This window comes from Fukomys damarensis, unplaced genomic scaffold (assembly GCF_012274545.1).
Source record: "Fukomys damarensis isolate Sample0158 unplaced genomic scaffold, DMR_v1.0_HiC HiC_scaffold_21, whole genome shotgun sequence".
In the NCBI taxonomy this organism is placed as follows: domain Eukaryota; kingdom Metazoa; phylum Chordata; class Mammalia; order Rodentia; family Bathyergidae; genus Fukomys; species Fukomys damarensis.
In genome coordinates this window covers 10,409,073-10,436,094 of record NW_022900933.1, presented here as the reverse complement: position 1 = coordinate 10,436,094, position 27,022 = coordinate 10,409,073, and the positions used below count along the sequence as shown (strand labels likewise).

At 35.9% G+C, this 27,022-nt stretch overlaps 1 protein-coding gene across 7 annotated transcripts in view; it reads right to left on the bottom strand.

Annotated features, from left to right (window-relative positions):
- Positions 1–27,022, bottom strand: part of Gphn (gephyrin) — a 559,105-nt gene that overhangs the window by 56,548 nt on the left and 475,535 nt on the right. For all 7 annotated transcript variants that reach the window (XM_033766935.1, XM_033766936.1, XM_033766937.1 and 4 more), the window contains 3 exons: positions 26,225–26,283; positions 25,051–25,204; positions 7,524–7,645 (listed from right to left, as the gene is read on the bottom strand). In XM_033766935.1, the coding sequence (XP_033622826.1) occupies positions 7,524–7,645; positions 25,051–25,204; positions 26,225–26,283 (335 nt within the window). The remainder of the gene's footprint in view (positions 1–7,523; positions 7,646–25,050; positions 25,205–26,224; positions 26,284–27,022) is intronic.

Here is a 27,022-nt window from a genome sequence, read left to right as displayed (position 1 = left end):
TATATATATATAGTGAGAGGAAAATTTTGATTAACACAGGACCCAGTTTAACTTGGTCTTAAACACCTAGCAAAAATTATAACCAAAAAAATGTATAAAAATAATAGTAATGCATGCTAATTATAAAAAGGGGGTTCCACTTACTGCATTGACCTTTGCTAGCAGTCTTCAGCTACACCTGTAACTAACTACTATTATGGTTCAGTGAGGCTAAAATGTCCCAGTGGCAGCCATAGAAGCTCAGCAAGAGTGTTTAAATTCCTTACCTAAAATTGTCCTTAAAAACTGCAGAACTCACCATCTTCTTATAGCTGAAACTGGAAGGATTTGTGTACTAATAAATAAAACTTGTTTTTAAGTAAATAATTCACATTAGGTGAAATAAGATCTTAAAACAATAAAGAAATATCAGATTTACAGTTAACTTCTATGAATAGATATATCTAAGACTCAGCTTGTTACAATCCCTACTCTAATCCCTTATAAATAGTCTCAACTTGTCTCCCTCCATAGTTTGTCCTTCCATGCTGGTTCTTATGTTTGGGCCATACCTTCTTAATCTCATGGTAAAATTTGTTTCTTCTTGCCTAGGGGCTGTCAAACTTAAACTGCTCATGCAGATGGCACCAACAATGAATGTGCCAAATTCCTTTTACTGGAGTCCACTAGATCCACCTTCCAAAGAGAGTTCCTAAGTGCTAAACCTCAACATGACATCTATCAAAGGCCCCTTATATTAGTTCTCTGAGAAAGTTCTTGACTGTCATGTCCCCTATATCTATCCATCCCTTCAGCAAGTAGTAGCTAGATTTGGCCTTTGCCCACTTTTCCTTTAAGGCAGTTAATGATATTGTAGAAAATAATTAGCTTCTAAGTGAGGCAGCTATCTAGGGGAAGGGCTTGAGACAGAGTGGAGTAATCAGCCATACTAATTAGTTGAGTAATCAGCCATACAGGGATTTAAATAAGAATAGTGAACTAGGACTTTGGACTAAGAATGAACTTCCTCAGGCAACATGGAATGCAGCCCTTTTCTTCTAAAGAGAAGTATACCTACCCCCACTAAGTTTCTGAGTTTTGAGGAAACTGCAATGCAAAATAACCAATTTCTTTCTAAGATCCCCATTTACTGTAAACACTAAGTGAAAGAACTAGGTTAGAGAACCTAAGTTCCAAATGGTCATTTTTTTTTTTTTTTAAACTTCAGAGAGCCACCTGTGATAGGAAGCCACAATGATTGAGCAATTCCTGCATGCTGTTTACGTAGAAGTGATTCCAGATGGAGAGGATACCTCTTGGAAATGTAGAAGCTAGGTGCTTCTCCTTGTTTCCAATAAAATTGTCCTAACTTCCTCCTTTGCTTCTTGACTTTGTTTCTTGAGGTGAGACCATGAACTTGGCACATTTGACATCTAACAGGTTGGGAGTTATATTTTTCCTATATCATCTTCATAATGATAATATTATAGACAGCTAAGTTAGTTAGAAATATTATAGGCATTCAGACAGAGCTAGACGCTCGAAGAAGCCAGTGCAGAAGAACACATATAGTTAGTGGAGGTGCATTCACTCAAAGCCAGACCTCAAGACAAAGATGAAATGACTACACCTACTTCCTCAGGGATAAACAATAATAACTGATATTCAAAATAGGAATCAATCATCTGGGTAGGGACTGTTAGGTAAAAAGAGCAAAAAACCAGGACCAGACCAAGCCTTTATTATGGGGAGGATCTGCAGGGCTGTCTTCAAACAAAGGAGAGAATGCAACCTGATAGAACAGGGAGCTTCTTTCATAGGAGCAGGGCAGGGTTAGCCTGAGCTGGGGCAGAGTTGAGTGAGGTAGTATTAAGGGATTGGAGGAGCAGGTGACATCACTAGGAGGGGTTTGTTACATCACTAGTTGCTAGGAGGTAGCGAGTATCAGGTTACCTTTCTTGGTGGGAAGAGAGGCATGTTGGGAAGAAGACTACTGTCCTTTGGTGGGAGAAGCTGTATTTTAATATGGAGGCTGCTATTCCATGTGGCAGCCATCTTGAGGCAATGGAAATCTAACGGGGACCAAGACCTTAACCCATCTTTTCCAGGAAAGGTCTTTATTCTTTATTTTAACTTGTTTGAACACTGTAATATATATGCACTAGGGTCAAATATTCTGTCCTCTCCTTGTACAGACAGAAATAAACTGTGAAGTATGGGCAACTAAAGGTAAAACAGGCAGAACAATCAGAGCTGCTCTGGTACAAATACATCTTAAAGATCCTCCTATTTTTCCTTACTGGAGATAATACCCTTTAAGGCTTTAAGTTAAAAGAGGATTATTACCTACAGTTAATATCTTAAGGGCACAAGGTTTATTTAAAATAGCCCATGTAACCCTTCAATCTTGGGAGGTCAAAGACTCAATGGGGAATGGAGGTTGGTACAGGGCCTTAGCTTGATACATGAGGCAGTAGTGCTAATATACCTGGTGGTACCTAACCTGTACTCTCTCCTTTCTCAGATTCTGGAAAATGCCAGCTAGTTCTCCGTATTGGATTTAAAAGATGTCTTCTTTTGTATTTTACAGATTCCCAGTTTCTTTTTGCCTTGGAAAATCCTATCAGACCTTTCAAATCACTTGGACTGTGCTTCCTCAAAGGTTTAGAGACAGTTTTCATCTTTTTGGACAAGTGGTTTTCCATGACTTCACCTGTTTTAAATTTTCCCAAGTTATAGTCTTGCAATATGTAGATGATACATTGTCATGTGTGCCTTTAGAAGAGCTCTCTAGCCAACACACCTGTGTTATGCTAAATTTTCTATCAGACAGAAGTTATAAGGTCTCTAGGTCTAAGGCACAGCTTTGCAGCCTGGAGATAAAATACTTGGGCCTTACCGTATCTAAGGGAACTTGAAGGCTAGGGGAAGAGAGAATAAAACCAAAACTTTCCTTTCCACAACCCAAGACCCTAGGACAGCTAAGGGCATTCCTAGGAATTACAGGCTTTTGTTGCCTTTGGATAGCAGGATATATTGAGATTGCATGACCCCTCTATCATCTTAGAAAGGAAGCCCTAAGGGCAGATACATAAGACAAAAGTTTCTCACTTGCCCCTGGGACTAGTGCTCTGCTAGCAGAACTCATAGCTCTGACAAGGGCTTTACAATTCGGCTAAGGACAGAAAGTTGATATTTATACTGATAATGATTATATGTGGTCAATTCCAACTATAGGAAAACTTAATAAAAAGGCCCTTTATGTTGAGAACAACAACAACAACAAAATCACTCCTCTTCTCATTAGCCTAACTCTACTAAATACTTGGCATGGATGCTATCTGCCCCCCACCAAGTTACAGTCTGAAGACTGGTTTGCAACAAACTGGTTGAATTATCCTAAAATTAGATGAGAAGCCTCCAGCTGCACCCAGTCCTGTGGAACCAATTTATGGCCCTGGCTACCCATGCACGGATAGGCAGATGCATGCTGGAATTTGTGCAGTTACAAGGCAGGGGTGTCAAAAGTATGAACAAACCTGCAAACTTACCCCAGCTACAACATTGGTGGTCTAGAAGTGTGTTTCACTGGTATAGTCATCTGGCTTGTATTTGTAATCCCTTTCCTAGGATTAGAGGATGTCACACAACACACTGAGGCCTTGACTAACTACTCAACAGGCGTTAAACAACACCAGGACTGATCTTGCTCCAGAATGAGGAAGTAAAATTAATGAGGCAAGCCATCCTCCAAACTCAGATGGCATTAGACATTCTAATAACAGTACAAAGTGATACTTGTATGTTATAAAAGTGAAATGTTTTATGTATATTCCTGATCCTCCTGCTAGTATCTCGATGGCTGCTCAAGATACTGACAGATTCATACTACGTCAGATTCTGAAATCCCCTGGTCCTTCTCTTTTTCCTCTTTGTGCTCTGGAGGCTATTACCAGCTCTTCCTGGTGGAAACTTCTGTTGGTTGTATTCACAATGGCCTTCTTGATCTTATTTTTTGGCCCATGTATACTTAACTGTGTCTTCGGTCTTGTCTCCTCCAGACTTAAAGCTATGCACCTACCTTTCTGAGATGAGAATGCCTGGTCTCCTCTACTAGGAGTCTTTAGATAGTCCCTGTGTAGACTATCTCTGACTTTGGATCACAACTATGACTGTCCCTTACCCCTTCATGGCAGTTAGGGGTATCTCTTCAGAGGGGAGAATATTATAGACAGTTAAGTTAGAAATATTATAGGTAGTCAGACAAGGCTAGACTCTCAAAGAAGCCAATGCACAAGATGAGAATGACAAAGTGAGTGGAGGTGCATTCATTAACAGCCAGACCCCAAGACAAAGATGAAATGACTACACCTACTCCCTCAGGGATAAACAATAGTGACTGGTATTCTAAACAGGAATCAATCAGCTGGGTGGGGACCCAGACCTTGACCTTATCCCTGGTCCCTGACTCATTCTTTCCAGGAAAGGTCTTTGTTCTTGACGTGATTTGCTTCCCCACTGGATCAATACGACCTAAATGACTATACTTGGAATCTTATTAGTTAATCATAGTTTTGTCCCATCTTTTACCTACCTCACCATTTCATACCCACCTCAAGATTTTGCTCTATAAATCCTCCCCTGTAAGTGGAGTCCATAGCAACTCACTTTCTGGTCCTTTTCTGTCTCCCTTAGACAGAAGTTATTTTTCCCCTCAATAAATATTTTGCACTCTAAACCTCCGTTGTTCCTAGAATTCATTCTTTGATCTTAGAGAACATGAATTCAGTGTATCAGACATCTAACAGGTTGGGAGTTATACTATTTCCCTTACATCATTTGGAGGTTCCTATATCATTCCTGTCTCATTAGCAAAGAACTGTAGCTTGTTAATCCCAAGAAGTTTAAATTATATCTCTATTTCTACCACTAAGGAGTTGCATAGTGCTGGGCAAGTTACTTAGTATCTCTGGGCTTTACAATTTATCTTTTAATTTTATTTTTAAAATACTAGGGGCTGGGGATTTAGCTCAGTGGCACTGCACCTGCCCTAAAATACTAAATATATACAAATATACAAAAATATACAAAAATATTTGTGATTACCTTGCAAATATAGTTAGTGCCCAATATTTGAAGCACCTGTCCCATAATCTTCACCGCATTATTAAATTACCCTTCTTTTAAATAAAAGTGGCAGTAAGAAAGGCAAATTTTAGCCCAATTCAATCTAAATAGTTACAAGGTGTTATAATAATTTATATTGATTGTCAAAATTATGGTAGGTGATAAAAACAAGAACCAAGAAGCAGAATTACACACAATTTAAATGCCAAATGTAAGCCTTTTTATATGACAAGAATAGAACTGTCACTCCCTTTATCTTCCATATCTTAGTAAGGGTTTTTGTGCTTGCTGGTATCTTGAGCTATTTCTCTCTCTGCTTTAAACGTAGGGCAGAGTTTCTCCCATGACTGTTTCTTTGGAAAGCTTTGTATAGAGGTTTCTGTATAACAACATTTGCTTTCTTTAGCAAACAGCCACAGAGGAAGAAAAATGAAAAGGAAGGCATCCTACACAGAATATCAACAGGCAATAGAGTAAATATACCTCGTTCCCTTTGCTCTACTCCTAGTACAGATTTCCATTAGAATAGTTATAAATTCTTGCTTTCCAGATTGCACCTCTGTATTCTAAACCATTCACTTTTGGCCTCTTCAACATAGCACTCTAAGACTGAGAAAGCTTTGATTTGCATCAATTGCTTAAAAAAGAACTATCCCCACTTTGATATAAAATATTGCTATCAAATAAAAAGGCATGTATTAAGGATTGGCACATTACTCTGAATTGCCTATACCTGGTTTGAGTTCACTATTCTGTTAGCAAGATACATCTTGGGGTAAAATATAACATCAATTATCAAGAAATATCCTTCACAATCAACAATGTGGAACTCATACAATTAAACATTAGCATATAAAAAAAACTTTCAAGGAACATCATAGGGACAAAAGATGAAGAAACCTTAAACTTTAGCTCCTGACTTCTCATCTATTAAACAGAATGGTATGCAGAGACAATGGAAAAACAGGCTAGGCCTTAAACCCTGTTACAGCTTGTGTCTAGATGTTCCCTCAAAGTCTTACACAGTCATAGGTGGGGCTTTTCAGAAGTGGCTTGAGCTAGGATATGTGATGCTAGGAATAAGGGTGTGTGATTACTACATTAGTCCATTGACTGGCATAGTTCTGGGTGTGTATAATGAAAAGGCCTATCCTGGGTGTGGGCAGTAGCACCCAAAAGGCAGGTAGCTTGGGTAGATATAAACGGACAGAAAGAAAGCAGGTTTGCTGTTGCTTTGCTACATTACTGCTTTGCTGCCTTCTTCCCACCGTGAACTATTTCTCCCCTGTGATGCCCCTCTGCCATACCACTCTACCATGGAGCCAGGCAATTATGAACTGAAGCCTCTACAAACTGAGCTATAATAAACCTTTCCTCCTTTAACTTTGGGTGTTGGGTATTTTGTCTGAATAATGAGAAAAGTAAGACAAGCCCTAACTTACATTCTCCCTCTTCAAGACAGGACACCAATAATAACTAAGGTATTTTTAAGATTTTTAGGAACACTCAATTGCCATCTTTCACAACACCCTATATTCTAGAACGCCTGGAGTGATGTTCTAGAAGCTGCTACTCATTGCTCTAAACCTATAGTCACTCTGGATTCCAGGAATAGCAGGACTTCACAGACAAACCATCCTATAATGAGATCACCACTCTAAACGGGTGATAGAAACCAAGCCCCCCCCCCAAGTAAGGAGTAATCACCTCATGGGAGCCAGATTGTCCCCCAAAGCAGTAAGGACTCCTCTAGAGCCACTTTACAGAACCAGAATTGAGATAATTATCAACCAGACCCTAAATTCACCTATAAACCCAATAAAAAGCTTGCCTCTCTCTTTTTTCTTGTTACCAGGGATCAAACTTGGGACCTCGTGCTTGTGAGGCAGGTGGTGGTACAACTGAGCTAAATCCCTGGCCCATGGCTCTCTCTTTTTTGAAGAAGCTAATCTGATTTTTTTCTCCACTTCCTGGAGGATAATCCTCTCCTGCAACCTCAAAGCTTGGTTTGTGTGCATATGCTTGTGCTCCCTGGCTTGGTTCTCATTTCTGCTATCACCTGGTCATATGATCTCATGTGAGGTGTCTATTCTCATTCATATATTTTTTGAAACAAATAAAATTGTGAATAGGAACAATACCATTGCCATTAGTTCCTATGGAAACTAGGAAAAAAGATTCCTGCAAATGTATCATACCCATTACAAATTAAAATATTTTTCCTGTTGCAATATGCATTCCAAGAAAATGTCTATTACTAAAGATGTAGGCACCTCTGTAGCTCTTTGGCATAGGAAGGAAAATGATCAATGAAAATTATCATGCTAAGTTTGTCTCTTTAGCAGCAACTCCACTTAGTATTCTAAAATTTCATAATTGTACAATAACAACTTTTCATGGTGAAACACAATACTTACTTGTCTCCCACAATTCCCAAGTTGATTGTGGGGTAACCATGTTCCTGAATTGTTGCTAGGAGGGTTGAACGATTGCTGTCTCGAATCTTTCCTGGTAAGAGGTCATCTTCGGGATTTAGCAGCTACAAAGCCAAAAAACCACCACTAATTATTTTCTTAGGTAATATTGCCTATTTCTTATTGGAAAAAAAGACAGATGTGCTAATAGCACTTCTAGCACCAATAATAGTATCTGGTATGTAGAAGGTATATGTCCAAATAATCTATGAATAAATATTGGAAGTAAAAGATGAGAAAATATTTCTACAGCATTTTAAAAAATGTAGACATTTCAATTGTGATTGAATAGCACAATTTGACAATAATGCTCTACACATACTGGGCTTTCCTTGTAATGGTTACTGGTAAAAGATGAGAAAATATTTCTACAGCATTTTAAAAAATGTAGACATTTCAATTGTGATTGAATAAGCACAATTTGACAATAATGCTCTACACATACTGGGCTTTCCTTGTAATGGTTACTGCTCTAACCAAATAAAACAATAACTATTTTTCCTCCCAATATTATCTTCAAATTTACCTTTGAATGAGAACCTCTGTGGTAGAGACTGTAAGACTGTATCAAAAAAAAAAAAGAACAAAACAAAAAATGCTATTGATTGTCTAATGTTGATTTTGTATGCTGCTTTATTAGTTTTGTGCAAACCACAAGCTCCTCTTGGTAAAGGAAAAAAAAAAAGACTTTTTAAAAATTTTTAATTTATTTTTGTGGTGCTGGGGATTGGACTCAGGCCTCACATGTTAGGTGAGCACGATAATATTTTAAATAAAGCTTTTTTTTGTTAATTCAGATTTATCAAATAAGAGGTTAATTGTACTTTTTACAAAGGCATGCTTCCTTTCTAGTTTTTACTGTTAATTTCTTTAAAAGTGAGCTTAGCTGGGCGTGGTGGTGGCGTACTCCTGTTATCCCAGCACTCGGGAGGCTGAGGCAAGAGGATCACTGTGAGCAAGACCAGCCTGGGCTACATAGTGAGTTCCAGGTCAGTCTCAACTACATAGACCGTGTCTGAAAAAACAAACTAAAACAACAACAGAAGTGAGTTTGCTGGCTGGGGATTTAGCTCAGTGGTGCCACTGCCTGCCTCGCAAGTGCAAGGTACCGAGTTCAATCCCTGGTACCGAAAAACAAAACAAAATAAAACAAAAAGGTGAACTTGCCACAATGCTTTTAATTATTTAGGACAGGTATGCTCATACCTTTTTACCATTGCATTTTTATTATAAAGAGGCACATTTATTTCATTGACTGGATCTAAGCTTCTAATTATTTTTGAACAGTGAATACAATCTTGTTATCAGAAAAATGATTAGTCATCCATTGTGCTGTTGTAGGAGTTTGGGACTATAGATTTAATAAAATTGAAATTGTTTTCTTGGAAACTAACTTTTTGAAAAGTTTTTTTTTTTTTTTTTTTTTTTTTTTTTTTTGGTACTGGAGATCAAACTCGGGTCCTTGAGCTTGCAAAGCAGGTGGCATAATCACTGAGCCAAATCCCCAGCCTGCAAAAGTACTTCTTTAAAGTGAGTAAATTTGAAACATTATTTTAGGTTGAAGGCAAACCTGCACATTTCAGATGCTTAAGCTGTTCTCATGGCCAATACCCAGGGCTACATATATCAGTTTTCTTAAATGATAAATGATAACTGCTAGCCCCTTTCATTTTCCTCCTGATTAATTAGTGATGCTGTGACCAGACTTTGGCTTTATGTTGGAAAAGCAGGAGCTCTGCAACCAACCGTCCTCTTATGATAGGCTGAAGAAAACTCTGACCAACTTATTTAGTGTCACCTGGATGTCTTCCTTGAAAATACTGCACTAATTTAACTGGTTGTGGTATGACATTGCAACCCACTTTCATTCTTAGTCATTGGCAATGCCTGGGAAATTGCTATTGCAAAACCAGTATGAATTAATTAACACACAGTAATTGAAGACATTTAAATTTAATAAAGGCTAAGGTTTACAGCTCTTTAACTTCATTAATCAGACAAGTTGCTTTAGAAAAACTCTGTGGTTATGTAATTTTTTTCCACAGTAGGGTGCTGACATTAGAGTGTTTTCTTTGCCATTCATGTTCCTCTCTGTTATTTTGTTGCAAACAATTCCAGGAATAGCAGAACAATTAATGATCACTGGAAAATTGTCTGCAAAACTGACATAATGAAATAATAGTTGGTTAAGTGAGGGTATGAATTTACCATTTATTTTAAGTCTTTTCAAAGAAAAATAACAGAATTAAATGGAAGATTACAAGACTACATATTCTAGACTATCCAGATCATTTAGATAAACAGATATAACACAAAAAGGGAGAAAAATCAGATTAGAAACTCTGATGGGGGCATATTACTAGTCTAAACAACTTTTAGATATATGCTGCAACAAGCAAACAAAAAAACAAAAACTTAACTGAGAGTTTGGCTAAGTGCCTTGGTTAGTTGGTTACCAAGCACTACCCAGATAAGAAAAAAACAAAAAAATTGGGGGGGGGATATGATTAAGAAATCTTAAAAATTTTGGTTTCTAAATATAGGGTTTCTAAATTGTATTAGAAAGAAATTTCATGTAGTATTTCTACTAGGATGACTCTTTCGACAAATTAGAATGATTTAATAGTTTTGGTTTAAAAGAAAGTTGTTTTGTGTTTTCTTCCTAACTCTTGCACAATGTAAGAAAATTATTTTAGAACAATAGTTATGCGAATCTTAGGTTTATTTTTCATACAAAAATCAGAATTTGAATCTCCTAAATTGCCTTAATTGGTTTTGTTAGAAGATAGCAAAAGTATGATAATCTAAATTGAATTATACAAATGTCTCCTGGGAAAAAGATTTTTTTTTTTTGGGTGGTGCTGGGGATTAAACCCAGGATCTTGTATATGTTAGGTAATTATCCTACCATTGAGTTATATCCTTTACTTCTATAAGTATTTCTTGCCTTTACTTATGATATTAATATCCTGCTTCTTAAATCAACTCTTCTGGATTTACCTTTCTCCAATTAAGAAAAAAAAGCCTATTAAGATATCTTTCATATTTCAGCTATAGTTTCCTGGATAGTTACTAGGTAATACAAAAATTTGCTCCTTTCCACTTATAAAAGGAAGGTTGCTAAAACACTTGACATATTTTCATGTCCAGATTTGGAGACCCAGAATCACGGATCTGAGGTACCATGCAAACTTTGACAATAATCTCACTTTACTGTTTGTCAGTATGGCACTGTTCAAATGTATAATCTCTAGAGCCTCAAATTGCTGCAACTTAATCTGTGGTTAAACTACATAATTAAAAAAACTATCATGAATGCTTGTAGAGAGTAAAAACAATTATAGAATACCTAATACACAGTCACGGTCCAACAAAAAGCAGTACAAATCTAGCCTGACATCATCTTCAAAAGATAATGGTCTTATTTAAGCTGAAAGATATAAAAAATGAGACAACTGAAAATTATACTGAATTTACAACTTGCAAAAAAATATCATGCCTTGTAAAACAGAAAAATTATGTTCAGTTATGACATGTTAGCTTAAATTGTTTAATTGTTCAGACCACATGTTCTAAGAAATGAGCATGAACAATGTAATAGTATCATATGTTCCAAAGATAAGATTACTAATCGTTTCAGGGACTGGCATGAATTACAAATTCTAACTGAGCCCTATCCAGATCACTTTACCACTAATCACCTTAGACTAACTACACAGCCAATACTTTATATATACCTCTGTAAACTTTCACTTTAGAGACACTACTGAGATTCTATCAAGGCGGTACTCTCCTTTTCTACAAATTTAAGATGCACTTTAAAAAAGTGATTAATAGAGTTTTCTGGTGACTTCTGTATGGGGGTTTTGAGAAGGGGACAGTACAAAGATACTAACAATGTTTTTCCTCAAGTACTGGTTTTATTCTTTTTTCCTCCTCAGTTTAATTGTGTTATCTCTCAGTCTATCAATTAATGGTGATAATTTTATACTATTTAAATACCATACCAAGCTGGGTGTGGTGGCACACACCTGCAATTTCAACACTTGGAAGGCTGAGGCAGGAGAGATCACGAATTTCAGGCCAGCTTGAGTTACATAGTGAGTTCAAGGTCAGCCTGAACTACATAGTGAGACCCTGTCTCAAAAAAACAAAAACAAAAACAAAAAACCAAACAAAACCAAAAATAACCCCACAAAAAACCAAACCAAACTAACCAACCAACCAAACAAAAAAGTATACCAAAGAATAAGAGTCACTTATTTTAAGAAAACTGCCATTAAAAATTTAGCTCAGGGCTGGCGATTTAGCTCAGTGGTTCTGCCCCCTGCCGGGCAAGTACAAGGACCCAATTTCAATCCCCAGCCTGACCCATCCCCACAAAAAAATTTTAGCTCATACAGCTATAGTTTTATTTAGAATTTTGTATTTACCTAATACTAGTAAACTATCGCTACTTTCTCTAATTTTATATATGTATTTAAATTTTTTTAACTTAAATTCTTATTTTTATTAGTATACATTTGCAGTACACAGTGATTACATTTATTGTGGGGAGAGTATACATGTACATGACACATCTTACTTCTTCTTTTGTCCCCTTATCCTCCCACCCCTCCCTGCTCCCTCCAATTTTTGTTCCTCTTCTTATATGCAAAAGCTCTATTTCCATTTTTCAATTCTAAAAAATTAAGCTTATTTGTACATTTTAGGTGTACACGATCACATTCATTATTGAGAAATTATACCTGTATTGGTTCTTATTTGTTCCCCATTCTCCTTCCACCCCTTCAACCTGTCCAGTTCCTTCCTATCTACATAAGCTTCGTTTCCATTTTCCATTCTTTTCCCTTCCTTCCATCTTCCCTCCTTTTATCTCTTGTCGTCCTTTTCATTTGAAAAAGATCTCCCTACTTCCTATCATCTTTTATTTTGCTCCTTATTTATATTGTGGGCTTCTCATGTAAGAGAAACCATGTAATATTTAAACTTGTGTGTCTAATTTATTTCACTTAATATTATGGTCTTGAGGTACACCCATTTACCGACAAATGCCTCAAGTTTAATTTTTCCATTTTTTTTTTTTTTGGTACCGGGAATCGAACTTGGGTCCTTGCGCTAATGAGGCAGGTGACAGAACCACTGAGCTAAATTCCAGGCCCTCACTGGAAGTTTGTTTTCCATTTATTTTCTTGTCAAGTTTAATTTTTATCTGTATGGAAAGCAGTACTCTACTGTGTATAAATACTACATTTTCTTCACCCACTCATCTATTGATGGACATATAAGGTATAAATTGTGCTGGTATAAACATGGGTATGCATGTATCACTGTAACTGATGACATTAACTCCTTCAGGAAGGTACCTAAAAGGGAAATAGCTGGGTCAAATGGAATTTTTTATTTTAAAATAATTACAGATTAATAGGAAGTTATCAAAACCATAGACAGGTTCTTTGCATCCAGTGTCTCCCAATAATTTATACACCTTTGGAATGGTAATGAAAGTAGAAAACTGACATTTGTGTAACAGACATGTATAAGTCTTTGCCACTTTCCCACATGTGTAGATTTGTGTAACTGCACCTTCAATCAAGATTGGAATTATCCAACCGTTTGAAAGTATTCTTCATGCCAAAGTCTTGTTCATGATTTCCTCTCCCCCCGGTGCCCTCATAGTCTCTAGGAACCTCTAATGTTTTCATCTTTATAATGCTCTCATTTTGAGAATGTTTCATAAATGGAATCATATAAGACGTGACCTCTTCTTGAGATTACCCTTTTTTCACTCAGCATGATGCTCTTGAGATTCCCCAGGTTGTTGAATGTAGAAATAGTTTGTGCTTCTTGATTGCTATTTTTAGTTTTTGGCTATCACAAATGAAGTAGATCATTTATGTTTAATGTAATTATTGATAAATTAGGACTTGTGCCTGCCATTTTATTTTCTTATTATTTTTCATTTAGCTTCTGTTTTCTTTTTCTTGCCTTTTTGTGGATTACTTGAGTGTTTTTTATAATTCCATACTGATTTATCTATAGTAATTTTTTTTTGGTACAGGGGATCAAACTCAGGTCTTTGCACTTGCAGGGTAGGCGGTGGAACCTCTGAGCTAAATCCCTGGCCCTATCTATAGCAATTTTGCAGTATCTCTTACAGATTTTTTGGCAGTCCCTGTATATATTACATTATAGTACATAATTTATCAACTGGGTTATAAGATTATTTAGTATTTTTTCTATCCACTAACAATTTCTTGTTACCTGTGTTATATATGATCTATAAATGTTTATAAAATACTAAGCTGCGGGTCTAGAATCTAGGCTTAAGAATAAAGAAGAATCTCTTTTAACCATCTTAAAGGAAATATGGTACTGAGCAGACAAGGTTTTTTTTATTGTTGTTTTGTTTGGAGATAGGGACTTTTTATGTAGGTCAGGCTGGCCTCGAACTCACTATATAGCCCAGGTTGGCCTCACACTTGCAGCACTTGTCCTACCTCAGGCTCCCAAGTGCTGAGATTACAGGGGTGCACTACCATGCCCAGCCAGAAAAGGAGTTTTATGATTCAAGGATTTGGGTTACAACTGGCAGCGGTATCTTGTCTCCTGTTGGCATCTTGACACTCTGATCCTTTGGATTGCAGATGCTGCAGTATTTGGAGTACATGTTTCTTCTAGGCAGTATATTATGAAATACTTATTGCTATTTGTATGAGAGCATAACAACACTTGCTACCAACATATCACAGAGGGGTATAGTGAAAATAAATGAGATAATATTAATTAAGGTACTGTTAAATCCCTAGAATAGAGGCAATATGTACATATATGTTGTTATAGTTGAAGTAACTAAAACATCCTTTTATGATCACCTTCAAGAACTCTTTCAAGAAAAGAAATGTAAGTATAGAATAATTTAAATGAGGAAGAAAAGGTCCAAAAGGTAAAGGGAAGTAAGGAGGGGGATGAGGAAAGGAAAGAAGGGAAGGAAAAATATGAGAAAAGAAGGAAAAAAACAGAAACAAAGTTTGTGTAAATACGGAGGCGTGGAGGGATGGAAGGGAAGGAACAGGAATGGGGAAAAACACAAGAACCAAGATATATCATGCACAGGTACAAATTCCCAATGATGAATGTGATCATAATGTATACCTAAATTATATCAATAAACTTAACAGAATTTTAAAAAAGAAATATTCTCTCGTGAGGTAGAGATGAAATGTTAATTCAATATAAAATTTAAACTCCATACCCGAGATTATTTGTCATAAATAGAAATGCTAGGGTTTAGCTCAATGGTAAAGTATTTGCTTAGCATGCACAATGCCCTAAATTCAATCTCTAGTACCCATTCCCAAATTACACAATTATTTTGAAGGTAAAATAAAATGCCTACTTTTCTGTTTTGTAATATATGGAGTCTATATATCTATCAACATAACATATAGATAGTAATTTATAAATATATAGATATGTAGGTATTAGGTAACCAAATAAACATACATAAATATAGATACAGTATATAAGAGAGCTGCTATATGTGTTATATTTACACTACAAATTAGTGCTGTTAAAAATCAGTAGAAACTTATTCTGGGGCACCACTGTGCTTAATCATAGGAAAATATACTATAAATTGTGGTGGGCTAAAAGTTGAAAAAGAGTACATTTTAGTGAGTTTATTTGTCAGTTCTTTGAGCACTGGGAAGGAAAAATAGAGAGCTGAAAGGATTGGAAGATGGAGGGAGAAAAGGAGGGGAAAAATAGATCTCCATGAAGCAGCAGAGTGGGTTTGGGAGTGGAAATAGGTAATAGAGTAGGAAAAAAAGAGAAACCTAACAAGCTTTTCTTGAGACTGACTCCTTATTTTTCCTTTTAATGACAGCAATGAGACAACCACTCTTTTGGTGTTTTTAAAGCTGTAAGGTGTCCTTTAATGAACAGGAAGATGTACGTAAAAGAAATACATATACTCATATAATACTATGCAGGTAATAAAATAATTTTAAGGAGATAAAGTTATAAGAAAGCTTTCATATGTCAATTTTTTTTAAGACAGGGTATCGCTATGCAGTTCAGGCTAGCCTTGAACTATGTAGCCCAGGTTGTCCTCAAACTCACAGCGATCTTGCCTCAGCCTCCTGAATGCTGGGATTACAGATATGCGCCACCATGCCTGGCATAATGTTAAGTATTTAAGGGAAAAATTATATGTATATTATGATGACAGCTATACAATTAGCAATATAAATTTATGCCCACATGGTGATTTTACGTATGATTTCCCCTCTTTTCAAAGTATTTGACGATAACAAAAAATACTCTTAAAAAGATGTATAAGCCAGGTACAGGGGTGCTGGCCTGTAATCCTAGCATTCCTGGGAAGCTGAGCAGGAGGATCATAAGTCTGAGCTCAACCTGAGCAACTTAGAAACTTACAGAGACTCTGTCTCAAAATAAATGATAGGCAGGGGCAGCTCAATGCAAAGGCCCTAGGTTCAGCCCCCAGTACCGTAAAACAAATAAACAAGCTAACAAACACTCCCCCTCCCAAAGATGTACATATGATGTTAGTAAAAGGAATTATATGATAAATGCAGTGTGGCTGATTGAAATAAAGCTTACCTAGGTATTGAAAACAGGAAGAGAACAAATATGGTGAGTATATTAATGGGTCTCGGGTAGCAAGAAACATTTGGAAGTGGGTTTGAAGATGAATACAATTTTCAAGTGACTAGATTTTAATGAGAAGAGATATGCAGACATGAAGTCTGGTTAGATGGCATAGGATGATAATGGCCTAAAAAGTAGCAAATGTCAACTAATTTGTTGAGTTACTGAATTGATGAATTAAGACAAGAACTAAAAGTAGGCCAAGAAAGATTACAAAACAGTAATAATACTGTTGGTAAGGGTGTGGAAAAACAGGTATTTCACAGTAATTAAGGGAAAGTTAAAGAGTATACTTTTGGAAGCAATTATGTAAAACATAATCCAAAGTCTTAAGATAAAGAAGGCATACCTTTAAACCTAGCAATTCTTTTGTTTTGTTTGCAATTCTTTGAATTTAATAAAAACATACAAATAGAATTGGATGTACATCATAGTATTTTCTATTTTAATGGTGAAAAATGGTAAATAAACTAAACGCCTAACAAGTTAATTATGTGAACACTTGTTATATACTGATCAAAGATAAATTATAGATATGTATTACTGACACTGAAAGATATTTGTAATGTGGCATTTTAGTGAAAAAATGCAGATCATAAAATAGTATATATAGCATTGCCACTTTTTACATATATATATTTATATGGGCATAGAAATAAAACTGTATAACTACATAGCAAAATGTTCAGAGGTTTCTTTCTCCTTTGTGCATTTCACTAGAGTATACATTTCATGAGGCCAGAGATGGCTGTCCTTTTATTTACTACTATATTCCCAGAAAATAAATAATATTTGGCATATAGTACAGACTGAATATATAATAAGTAAATGAATGAAAGCTTACTTATATTTTCTAGTTTCCTGTAGTTAAACTGTTAACTACAATCTCATTTTTTTATAATACAATAGATGAGTATGTACTAAAAAAAACGAAAGCAAGATCTTAAAGAGGTATTTGTAGTTTTTGTATTTGTAATACCCCAAAGGTAGATACAAGTCAAATGTCTATTAACAGAATAGGCAAACAAGTTATAATATACACATACAGTGCATTATTATTCATCATTAAAAAGTAAGGAAATTTTGACATATGCTGCAGTATAGATTAAACTTGAGGGCGTTCTGCTAAGTGAGAGATGCCAATTACAAAAAGACAAATATTGTATAATCCCACCTAGATGAGATATCTAGAGACAGAGGGTAGAATGGGAGTTTCCAGAGGCTGGGGTAAAAGGGTATTGGAAAATTGTTAATGGATACAGAGTTTCTATTTGGTAAGAGGAAAAGACTTCTGGCAAGTGGCTATACAAAAATGTGAATATAATCAACACTGCTGAATTTGCATATGAAATAATTAAGCTTGTAAATTTTGCTACAATAAATTAAAAAAGTAAAAAGGTCACTAAGATGGTGACCACAATCTTGAAGAATAGTAACATTATAAAATGAGGCAATGGAGGAAAAAAGTGTTCTTTGGATGATATCAAGGGAAGTACAATGAGTGAGATTAGGAAATGGTAGAATATCAGGTGGAACTATCCAAAGGAAGTTGAAAATGGATGCCTGAATTTATAAGAGATGTCAGAATTTGGATTATAGATATAAGAAATTATCTATAGGGCCAGGGATTTAGCTCAGTGATTCTACTGCCCGTCTCGCAAGCACAAGGACCAGAGTTCAATCCCCAGTACCAAAAAAAAAAAAAAAAAAAAAAATTATCTGTATATATTTGATATAAGACAAAAACTCTAGGGCTCGGGATTTAGCTCAGTGGTTTTACTGCCTGCCTTGTAAGCGCAGGGACCCGCATTTGATCCTCAGTACCCCCAAAAGACAAAAACTCTAAGGATAATTCAGAGAATGTGGAGGACCCAATAGACAACAGAATCTTGGGGGAAACACTCCATTTAGGTCATGATAGAAGAACAAATAATAGAAATAAAAAATAGTAGGGTATCAAGAGAGAACAGTTACAGAAAGAGAATTTCAAAGTGGTGGTTAAGGAATGTAATTGATATTGAACGGTACACATAGGTTAAGAAGGATGACTATCAGAAAGGAATTGGAGGTTAGGAAGTTATTAGTATACTCATTGAAGCAGTTTCTGTTATACAGTGATAAAATACTAATCATATTCTTGCTCTAAGAAAAAGTGGATAATGAGGAAGGAAAGGCAGTAGGTATAGACTTCTCTTTTGACAAAGCTAGAAGTGAACAGAAAGAGAATAATGCAGTAGCTCAAGCATAAACAGGGTGTTTAAATACAGGTTTTCTTATAATAGCAATCTCTGTATATTTTGACATAGAAATAGGAGGAAAGTCTAGAGAGGAAAAAAAAGATATCAAGGATAAACAACAACAACAACAACAACAACAAAAAGATTTAGAAATAAAAGGTCCAAGGAAGATTAAAAAAATAGGTTCATGAAGTACCTTGCCTTTTGGGTTAGAAGGAAGATATCTGAAAGAATGGGAGTAATTTTGAAGTAAAGGGTAGGGATTATGAGGAAGTCTTCCTCTAGATCTGAACAGTTTTGTTTTATTTAAATTAGGGTGTTAAAATCATCTGCCAAGTGTAGGAAAGCAGGACTGCTACTGGTGTTTAAAGAGGGTATGAAATGCATGACTAACTTGTCCACTTGAGGAACGTGTCAGAGAATCAACAGGACAGTTACAAAAGAATTACTGAACAACTTTAAGTTGCGGGTTGAGATTAAATGGCAAAAGTTTCAAGTTGGATAGGCAACCACAATCCTATGAATTTCTTTAGTAATGCTTTTCTGCTTGAGAACAAAATGGAGAAAGTGGAAAGTGGGGGATGGAATAATTCAGTTTGGTTTCTCTCTCTCTCTTTTTTTTTTTGGTACCAGGGATCAAACTCAGGACCTTGTACTTGCTAGGCTTGTGCGGTGCCTACTGAACTAAATCCCTGGCCCTGGTTTGGGCATTAGCATATAAACAAAAGAACAGATCAAAGGATTTAAACTAGGAAGTACTAGTGAGGGCAATTTTAAAGTGGTGAGCCATGGCCTTTAATCTAGACAAGAAGTATGGCTACAAGAAAGTAATGGACTACCTAATTGGATAGGTTTCAGAGACTGCTATTGAAAAACTGGAGAAACTAAATTTAAGTGGGAAGCATTTGTGATATGGGGTAAAAAAGTCATTACAGCTAAAAGATTCAGGTGGGAAATCAGTCTGTACTACTTACACAGCTATATGATTGGAAAGTTGTTTTTGAGTATCAATTTCCTTTTTTATAAAATGAAGATTAATCTCTGAGTTGCTTGAATCATAAGGTACATAGAAATACTGGCTAGTCTTTCAATATTGGAAGTCTTTCAACTTCCTTCTTTTTTTTTCTCTTATTAGTGGGGGTAATGTTATAAAGAATCCAGTTTTTGTAACAATGGTTACTTTTGGAAGACCCCAAAGATGATTACACAGAGATATTGCACTTTACATATCTAAAATTCAAACTTCTGGGCTGGGGATTTAGCTCAGTGGTATAGCACATGCCAGACATGCATGAAGCCCTGGGTTCATCTCTAGAGCCACAAAAACAAAACAAATTTATTTATATAGGCTACTGTTATTGACAATGATAAAGGGTAAAAGGTCAGGAAAATGATAAAAGATGGAACAAAATAAGCAAAAAACACAGCGGAGATGAATAAACCTAATTCTATGCAGGGTGGGGTGGGGGGAGGAAAGGGGAGGAAGATGGAGAGGGAGAAAAGGGAAGAGGAGAGGGGGGAAGGGGGAGAGGGAGAGGGAGGTAGGGAGAGAGATTCTTTCATCAATATTTGCAGTGGTAGTTTCTAGTAGGTATCTCAAACTTGACATATTTGAAATAGAACCCCTGATTTCTACTCCCTGATCTTTCCGGGTAAACATCTATCCTTAGATTTGTTCAGGGGAAAACCTTGAGATCATCTTGACTCTTATATATTCTCTCTTATATACTTTCTTTCCCCCTTTTTTCCAGTACTGGGAATTGAACTCAGGACCTTCCATTTGCTAGGCAGGTATGGTGCCATTGAGCTACATCCTTAGCCCTCTTATATCCTATTTTTAAATCTGCAGCAAGTCATGTTAGCTTTGCCTTCAAAAGAAATCCTGGGTCTATTACTTCTCACCACCTCTACTATTACTCTTTGGTCCATATCTTTTACTACAGCACTGAATAGCTTTCGAACTAGTCTCCTTGTTTTCCTCTTGTTCCTACTATATGCCATGCCACGTAAGCCAGAGTACACTTAAAACTTAAGACATAGTATGTTCCCTTATTTTACTGCTTCAAAGCGGCCCTTTAGAAATAAAATGATCTAGCTTCTGTTACCTCTCCAAAGTCAGCACCTTTTAGTTTGCTTCTTGTCATACTGATCTTCAGTTGTTCCTTAATTATGCTAAATTGGGATTTAACTTTTGTCATTTCCCCTGTCTAGAACATAGGTCCCCTATAGGGCATATGCTCTCAGTGCCTTCAAATTCCATGTTATCAGTCAGACCTATTACCCTATCTATAATAGAAAATTTCATCAGTTAGGTCTAGACAAGAAAATAAAAATCTCTGGATATTTCAAAGGGAGATGGGAGTAGAGAGTTTTTAATACGGGGAATTCATTATAAGTGTGTTGCAAAAGTTGATGGGCAAAAGGAAAAAATTGTGTTACCAAAGGTGAGTGACTACACGAAGTCATTATCTCCAAGGCTGTTGGTGGGGGGAGTGGTATTACTGAATTGAAGGGATTGTACTTCTGCTGATGGTCCTACTTTTTCACCTTTTAATATGTGAATGCACTCCAGTGGCAGTACCTAATTAGACCACAGCTGCAGAGCCGCGCACATCTAATTTTTAGGTTTCCAGACTGATTTTTATAAGGGACAGTAAGTATACAAGGGATAAAGTAGAGTAAATTTCAACAGACAATATCTGGTACACACCTCTTCTACTAACACTCTTTATAATCTTGTCTTTATCTTTCTTCGTACCACTTATCACTATTTATGTATTGATGAGCTCCCTCCCAACTAGAATGTGAATTTTGTACGAGCAGATCTGTAGTCAGAATACTGCCTGACACGAGCAGCACACTGAGTGAGGAAGGGCGGTGTGACCTAGTGGAGAGGGATATTTTTATTACTGACATTGCTCAGAATTGCCAGTGCAGGGTGATAATAAAAAGCAGACTGACTTTGTCAGTTTTATTATTGTTTTCTAATTTTCTATAGAAAATGCATTACCTAGCTCTGCTTCTAGCTGTTACCTTAGAAATTTGATAAAGATAAAACATCATCTTATTATTAGAAAATGTTTTCCTCCTTCCCTCCCTCCCTTTGTCCCCTTCCATTTCTTGCTCTTTCTCTCCACCTCCTCCCTCTTTCTATCTTATTGGGGATTGAATTCAAGGCCTTCGCACTGAGCTACATCCACAGGCCTTTTAAAAATTTTTATGTTGAGATAGAGATTGCAAAATCATCCACACTGGGCTTGGACTTCTGAACCTTTTGCCTTGGCTTCCCAGAGTCCTAGGACTATGGGCATGGATCACTACGCCTGGCTAGGCAATAATGCTTATGGAAAAAATGATATCTAGCACTTGCACATAGCCTGGGTAATACTATAAATGAACTATAAATACCTAGTGGGAAGTGCTAGTTTGGGTTTCTGTATATGGTGATACTTTTAACTAGGCATTTATCTTACAGAGGGCCTGGAAGCTATCTAAGATTGTTATAGGAGATATTGATTCCTATATAGAACATGAGGGTTCTAAGTCAGGGTGTCCCACACTCTCCCAGTATGAGTCTTAGTCCCTTTAACTAAGCTGTCACCTGGAGAATACATAGAATAGCTATGGATGGCTATGTAGACTGCTAAGAGCGTAAGTCTCTCTGAAGAGACGACCCTATACTGGACCTGAGTTTCTTGTTCAAAACCTTTCCAACTTAATGGCTTCAAGCCATGGTCTATTCAATATCTATTCTAATATTAGAATATATTCTAATATTCTAATCATATCTTATTGGTATGATTCCATGATTCCTTTGTTCCTTCCTTCCCTTTTCTTTTCCTTCCTTCTCCCCAACCCCCACTTCATCTTTTTTGTGGTGCTAGAGTTTCAACCCTGGGCCTTGCACATGCTCAGCAAATACTCTACCTCTGATCTGCTGTCTCAGTCCTCAAATCTGAATGTTTAGTTAAGAGAGCCCCTTGGTGAGCATTATAGCATGTAACAGATGTTCAGTATACATTTACTGAACAAGCTTATGAGGCTGGGAATTCATTCTCACAATCAATTAATGGTATTATCTATATTTTAATATGTATAGCTTGTTGAAATCCACAAATATCTAAATTAGTTACTCTGTGTTATAGTTGATAAATCTATTTCCTTAATGGTGAAAGAATTATCTCATCTTCAACAAGGTTAAACAGTCAAAATATTGGGCAGGCTTTGAATAGTATGTCTATACATAGACATCTTCTATTATATTCTTTGGGTTGCTTAAGGCATCTTCCTACTCACCAATACCGTGTTGGTTGTAAGAAGTATGTGAAACCAAACATATCAAGGGAAATCGGAACCAGCACATAATAGGACCTGGCCCTGTGAGCAGCTAAATTATAATCTTGCCACATTAATAGATAAATGTAGTTTCTTTTGGCTTTTGAAAGTAAGGAAAAAATTGTTTTGTGGGAAGGGCTATTGCTTTCTGCATATCGGAGAACCTCAAGCTGTCAGGAGAAATACTATGCTTTATTTGTCTATTTTTTTCCCCTTACCTCTGCTCTCCCTTCACCCCCTCCTCCCCTCCCCATCTACAAACACTTTATTTTCATCTTTTCATTCTCTCACATTTTTTTCTTTTCCCTTTTTGTTCTTCCCCTACGTATCACACTAAAGGTGTAGGGAAGGTGTGTCTCTCTTTTTATTTATGTCTTTTATCACCAATTTCACATATAGTGCCTGGCACAGAGGTATCCAAGAAACATTTGTTGAGCTAAACTAAACTATATAGTCATGGCAAAAGCTAATTTTGAATATGGTGAGGGTAGGAATGTTGACCACTATGGAACCAGAGATTGTAGAATTTAGTAGCAAATTCCTTTTTGATGTTAAATATATTGCCAATTGGTTCTAGGGATATTAAAATCATTGCTATATATACCAAAATGAAAAGAATGTTTTATGTTAAAAGTAGTTTTGGGGAATGACTAATGCACCTATAATGGGAAATGAGTAAATCTGGAAAATTCCCTTGAAAACCATGCTAACTATAGGAGGCCACAGAAAGTAAGAGAAAAGAGTCATATAAAATCACTGAAAGCCTCTTCAAGGATAATGAGTTCTGTGGGGACAGGGACATAAGACCATAAAGTCTTCCTTAGACTACAATATAAATATCATCTCTATTAACACTCTATCACCTTTCATTATGACCAGTAAATAGTTTTAAGAGCATGTAAAAGGTGGTTTAAAAAAATTACTAATATACTCTGTGAGTTAACCAACAATATTAGTCCAGTGCCACAAAAATATTAGAAAGACTATGAGTGACATAGCCCCCAAAAAGTTTCCTCATAATAGTTATTTATGAGTTTGGTTATTCTATGCACCTTTTCCAAACTCCATGAACTTAATAGCACAAAATATTTAAGTAAATCACAAATAAGAATGGTTCACTGAGTCAATTAATTTAATAGAAATTTCTTCCTGATGCTAAATATAGTGCCAGTTGGTCCTAGGGATATTAAAATCATCACTCTATAGATAAGATTGAAAAGAATGTCAATCAATAGTTTCAATGTTTGTCAATCAATAGTGTACCTACAGTGGGCCAAAAGCAAAATGTTGATTTAGCATTCCATCAGCAAAAGATTCTATTTTTTTCTATTGCCTTAAAGAACAATAAGAATCATTTGGAATTCCAAAGAGTCATTTTCATTTTGAAGACCTAAAGAAATTAAAAATGCTAATGGAGGGGTACTTTCAGAACAAAGTTAGAGATTAAAAAAAAACAAACAAACGTAGTTCTGTTAAATCTTTAATAGTATGGTCTGAAGGAATTATCTTTTAGAATCTCAGTAGTTTCAAATTTTGCTATAAGGCTTTATATTTCCAGCTGCAGATTCACTTTTCATTATTATCAGTATGGCTTTAGAGCCTTTTACTGAAATTTTTAACAACATAGGCAAAATAGGTAAGCAGGGGTTTTTAAAAAGTTCTTAGAAAAAGATTGACTAAATTCCCTCTCTAAACAATTTTGTAATAGCATGCACTAGAGGTACTATCAGTAGAGAAAAAAATGATTATCAAGTTCATCCTGGTGGTTAAAGATCACATGGAACTTTAAACAACGACAAAGCATAGTATCCTGACTTATTGATTTATTTCCTGCACAGGGGTGGCCAATCATTTCAGCAACAGGATAAGCACAAGTCAGTGCCCTACCAGACGAAGTATTGAGTTTACACAGTTTGATATCTATAGCTTGCTGTTAATGTTCTTTACTTATGTGTACTGGAACATGTGAAAAGGTCACTGCTTATAATATTGCATTCTAATAAATGGAAGGGAACATTTCTTATTATATAATTTCTAGTTTTCTTTTTTATCTTCTGTACTTGAAATATATCCCAAAGCCAACTTATTTTCTTTTTATAGGAATGTAATCCCATTGGTAAAATCTAGAATCTACAATTTTCTATTTAGAACATAAAATACATGTCAGAAATGTCTTTACCTGAAAACCCTCCCTCCTATTTTTTTTAATTTATTTTTTTTACCTCATTCCCTGTTGACATGACTGCAACAACTGGAAACTTATTAACTTCAACCTCTGTGACTCCTACAGTTGCTAGGAGACCAATTTCTGAGGGGCCCATGTGGGTTCCTTTGGCCAAAACGCATTCTCCTCTTTTAATGTCATGGCCGATGGGTCTGAAAGTTAAAGTAGAATCATAACAATAACATTTTCTCAACTCAGAAGGAAATTGTAGTGTCAGAAAATGAAGAGATTCAGGGGAGAAAAAAGTTCACAGATGAGGCAGAAGCAAAATAATCAAATAACTTTTTAAGAAACTTTTAAAATCTGAAAATTAAATGGCAACAGAAGACAGAAACTACTTTTGTCTATTACTGCTAAATAAAAATATATCACTTCATCTTTAAAAATTATTTTACAAATTGGTTTGTACTACATGTATTTGAAAGTACCAACTGCAAACTTTCTCTAATATAAAGCAAAGATTTGTATGGAAATACCTACCGCCATTAACAGAGACTCACAGTTGGTTAGTTTTGTAGGGAGAATGTTAGTGAGGTTACATTCACAGAAATAATTTCTACTGACTGTTTAGGTTGATCCTGATATGAGGCCACAGAGGTATATTCACCTTGCCCTATTGCTACAGGCAGGGGAGAAGCATAATCCGTATTACAGCGGGATGTTGGATAAATTATTATTAATGGAATCTAGGCAAACATTTCATTGTAAGAAAAGTAATTTAAAGCATATACACTATTTATGGTAGGACGACAGCCTAATTTTTGTTTGTGAGGGGAAGCAGGTTATTCCATTATTAAGAGTAGTCAGTAAAAGATGAGCTATCACGTAATTGTATAAATACTCAATTCTGGCATTGTGTTAATATCAATTTCTAGATAATTTAGGGGAGGGGCTGGATATTGGATTATCTATAGATAGAATTACCTATGGATTATGTAGATTTATAACTTTACATTCGCATGTTGATTATTTCATTTACCTTTACTACCTTCTTAAAAAGTAGGCAGGGTAGTCATGGGATATAAATTCAGAAAATTCATTTTGCTTCTTATTAAACTCTGAGGAACATGGGTATTTCACATTACTGTGAATTTATAACAGTCATGCTCTCCTGAGTGTTTGATGAGGTAGATACACAACTTGGCTATACATTCTATATGTTAGGAACTTACCTAATATCTTGGCCTGGCCGAGCCTGCACCAGAATTCGCACTTCAAGTTCTTCAGTGCCCTACAATCAGAGTAGGGTATGTAATTTCAAACAGAAAAATCTAACAATTTCTGATCAGTAGGATTTAGTTTCTCTGATACTTCTATCATTGATAGGCTAAATACAGAGTCAGAAAACCCTTTTATAGCTGTTAGAAAACTATGATTTTCTAATGCAAATTCCTGAAAAATCAGCTTTGGTGCCATTAAGTAAGTAAATAAATATTTTCTCTAATTTTCATTTGTTTAAAAATGTATCAATTAAGATACTGGATTTTACTTTGTAAGTAGTATGTTCTCTATATAATACAAGGTACATATGTGTTACATGCCTACTCTAATAGATAAATGATGGCACATGGAGATTTTATTCTGCTCCCTGAATCATAATCAAAGTTCCCAAATACCTGCAGAAATTTCAGTGAGGGACTTATAGCTTGCTTGGTAGTATATTTTTGTAAAATAATGGTGATCATCAATTTCACATTTATGGGTTGTGAATGATAGTGTGACGTTAGAACTGTCTTGACATCTAGCAGCTAAGGATACATATGCTATGGATTTCAGTGGGTTTTTCTGAAGCCAATAAATCCCAGCTTGGAGAGTTTTAACAGCAGGCAACGTGATCTGTATGCCAAGAGCTGCATTTTAAAAGCCCTACATGTGGAAAATTGATTAAAAAGAACCTCTGCAGATTGAGAAAAATCCTTCCCAGCACTGCTAGTATTTTAGTCTACTCAACATTGGAGGGGGAGAAATAT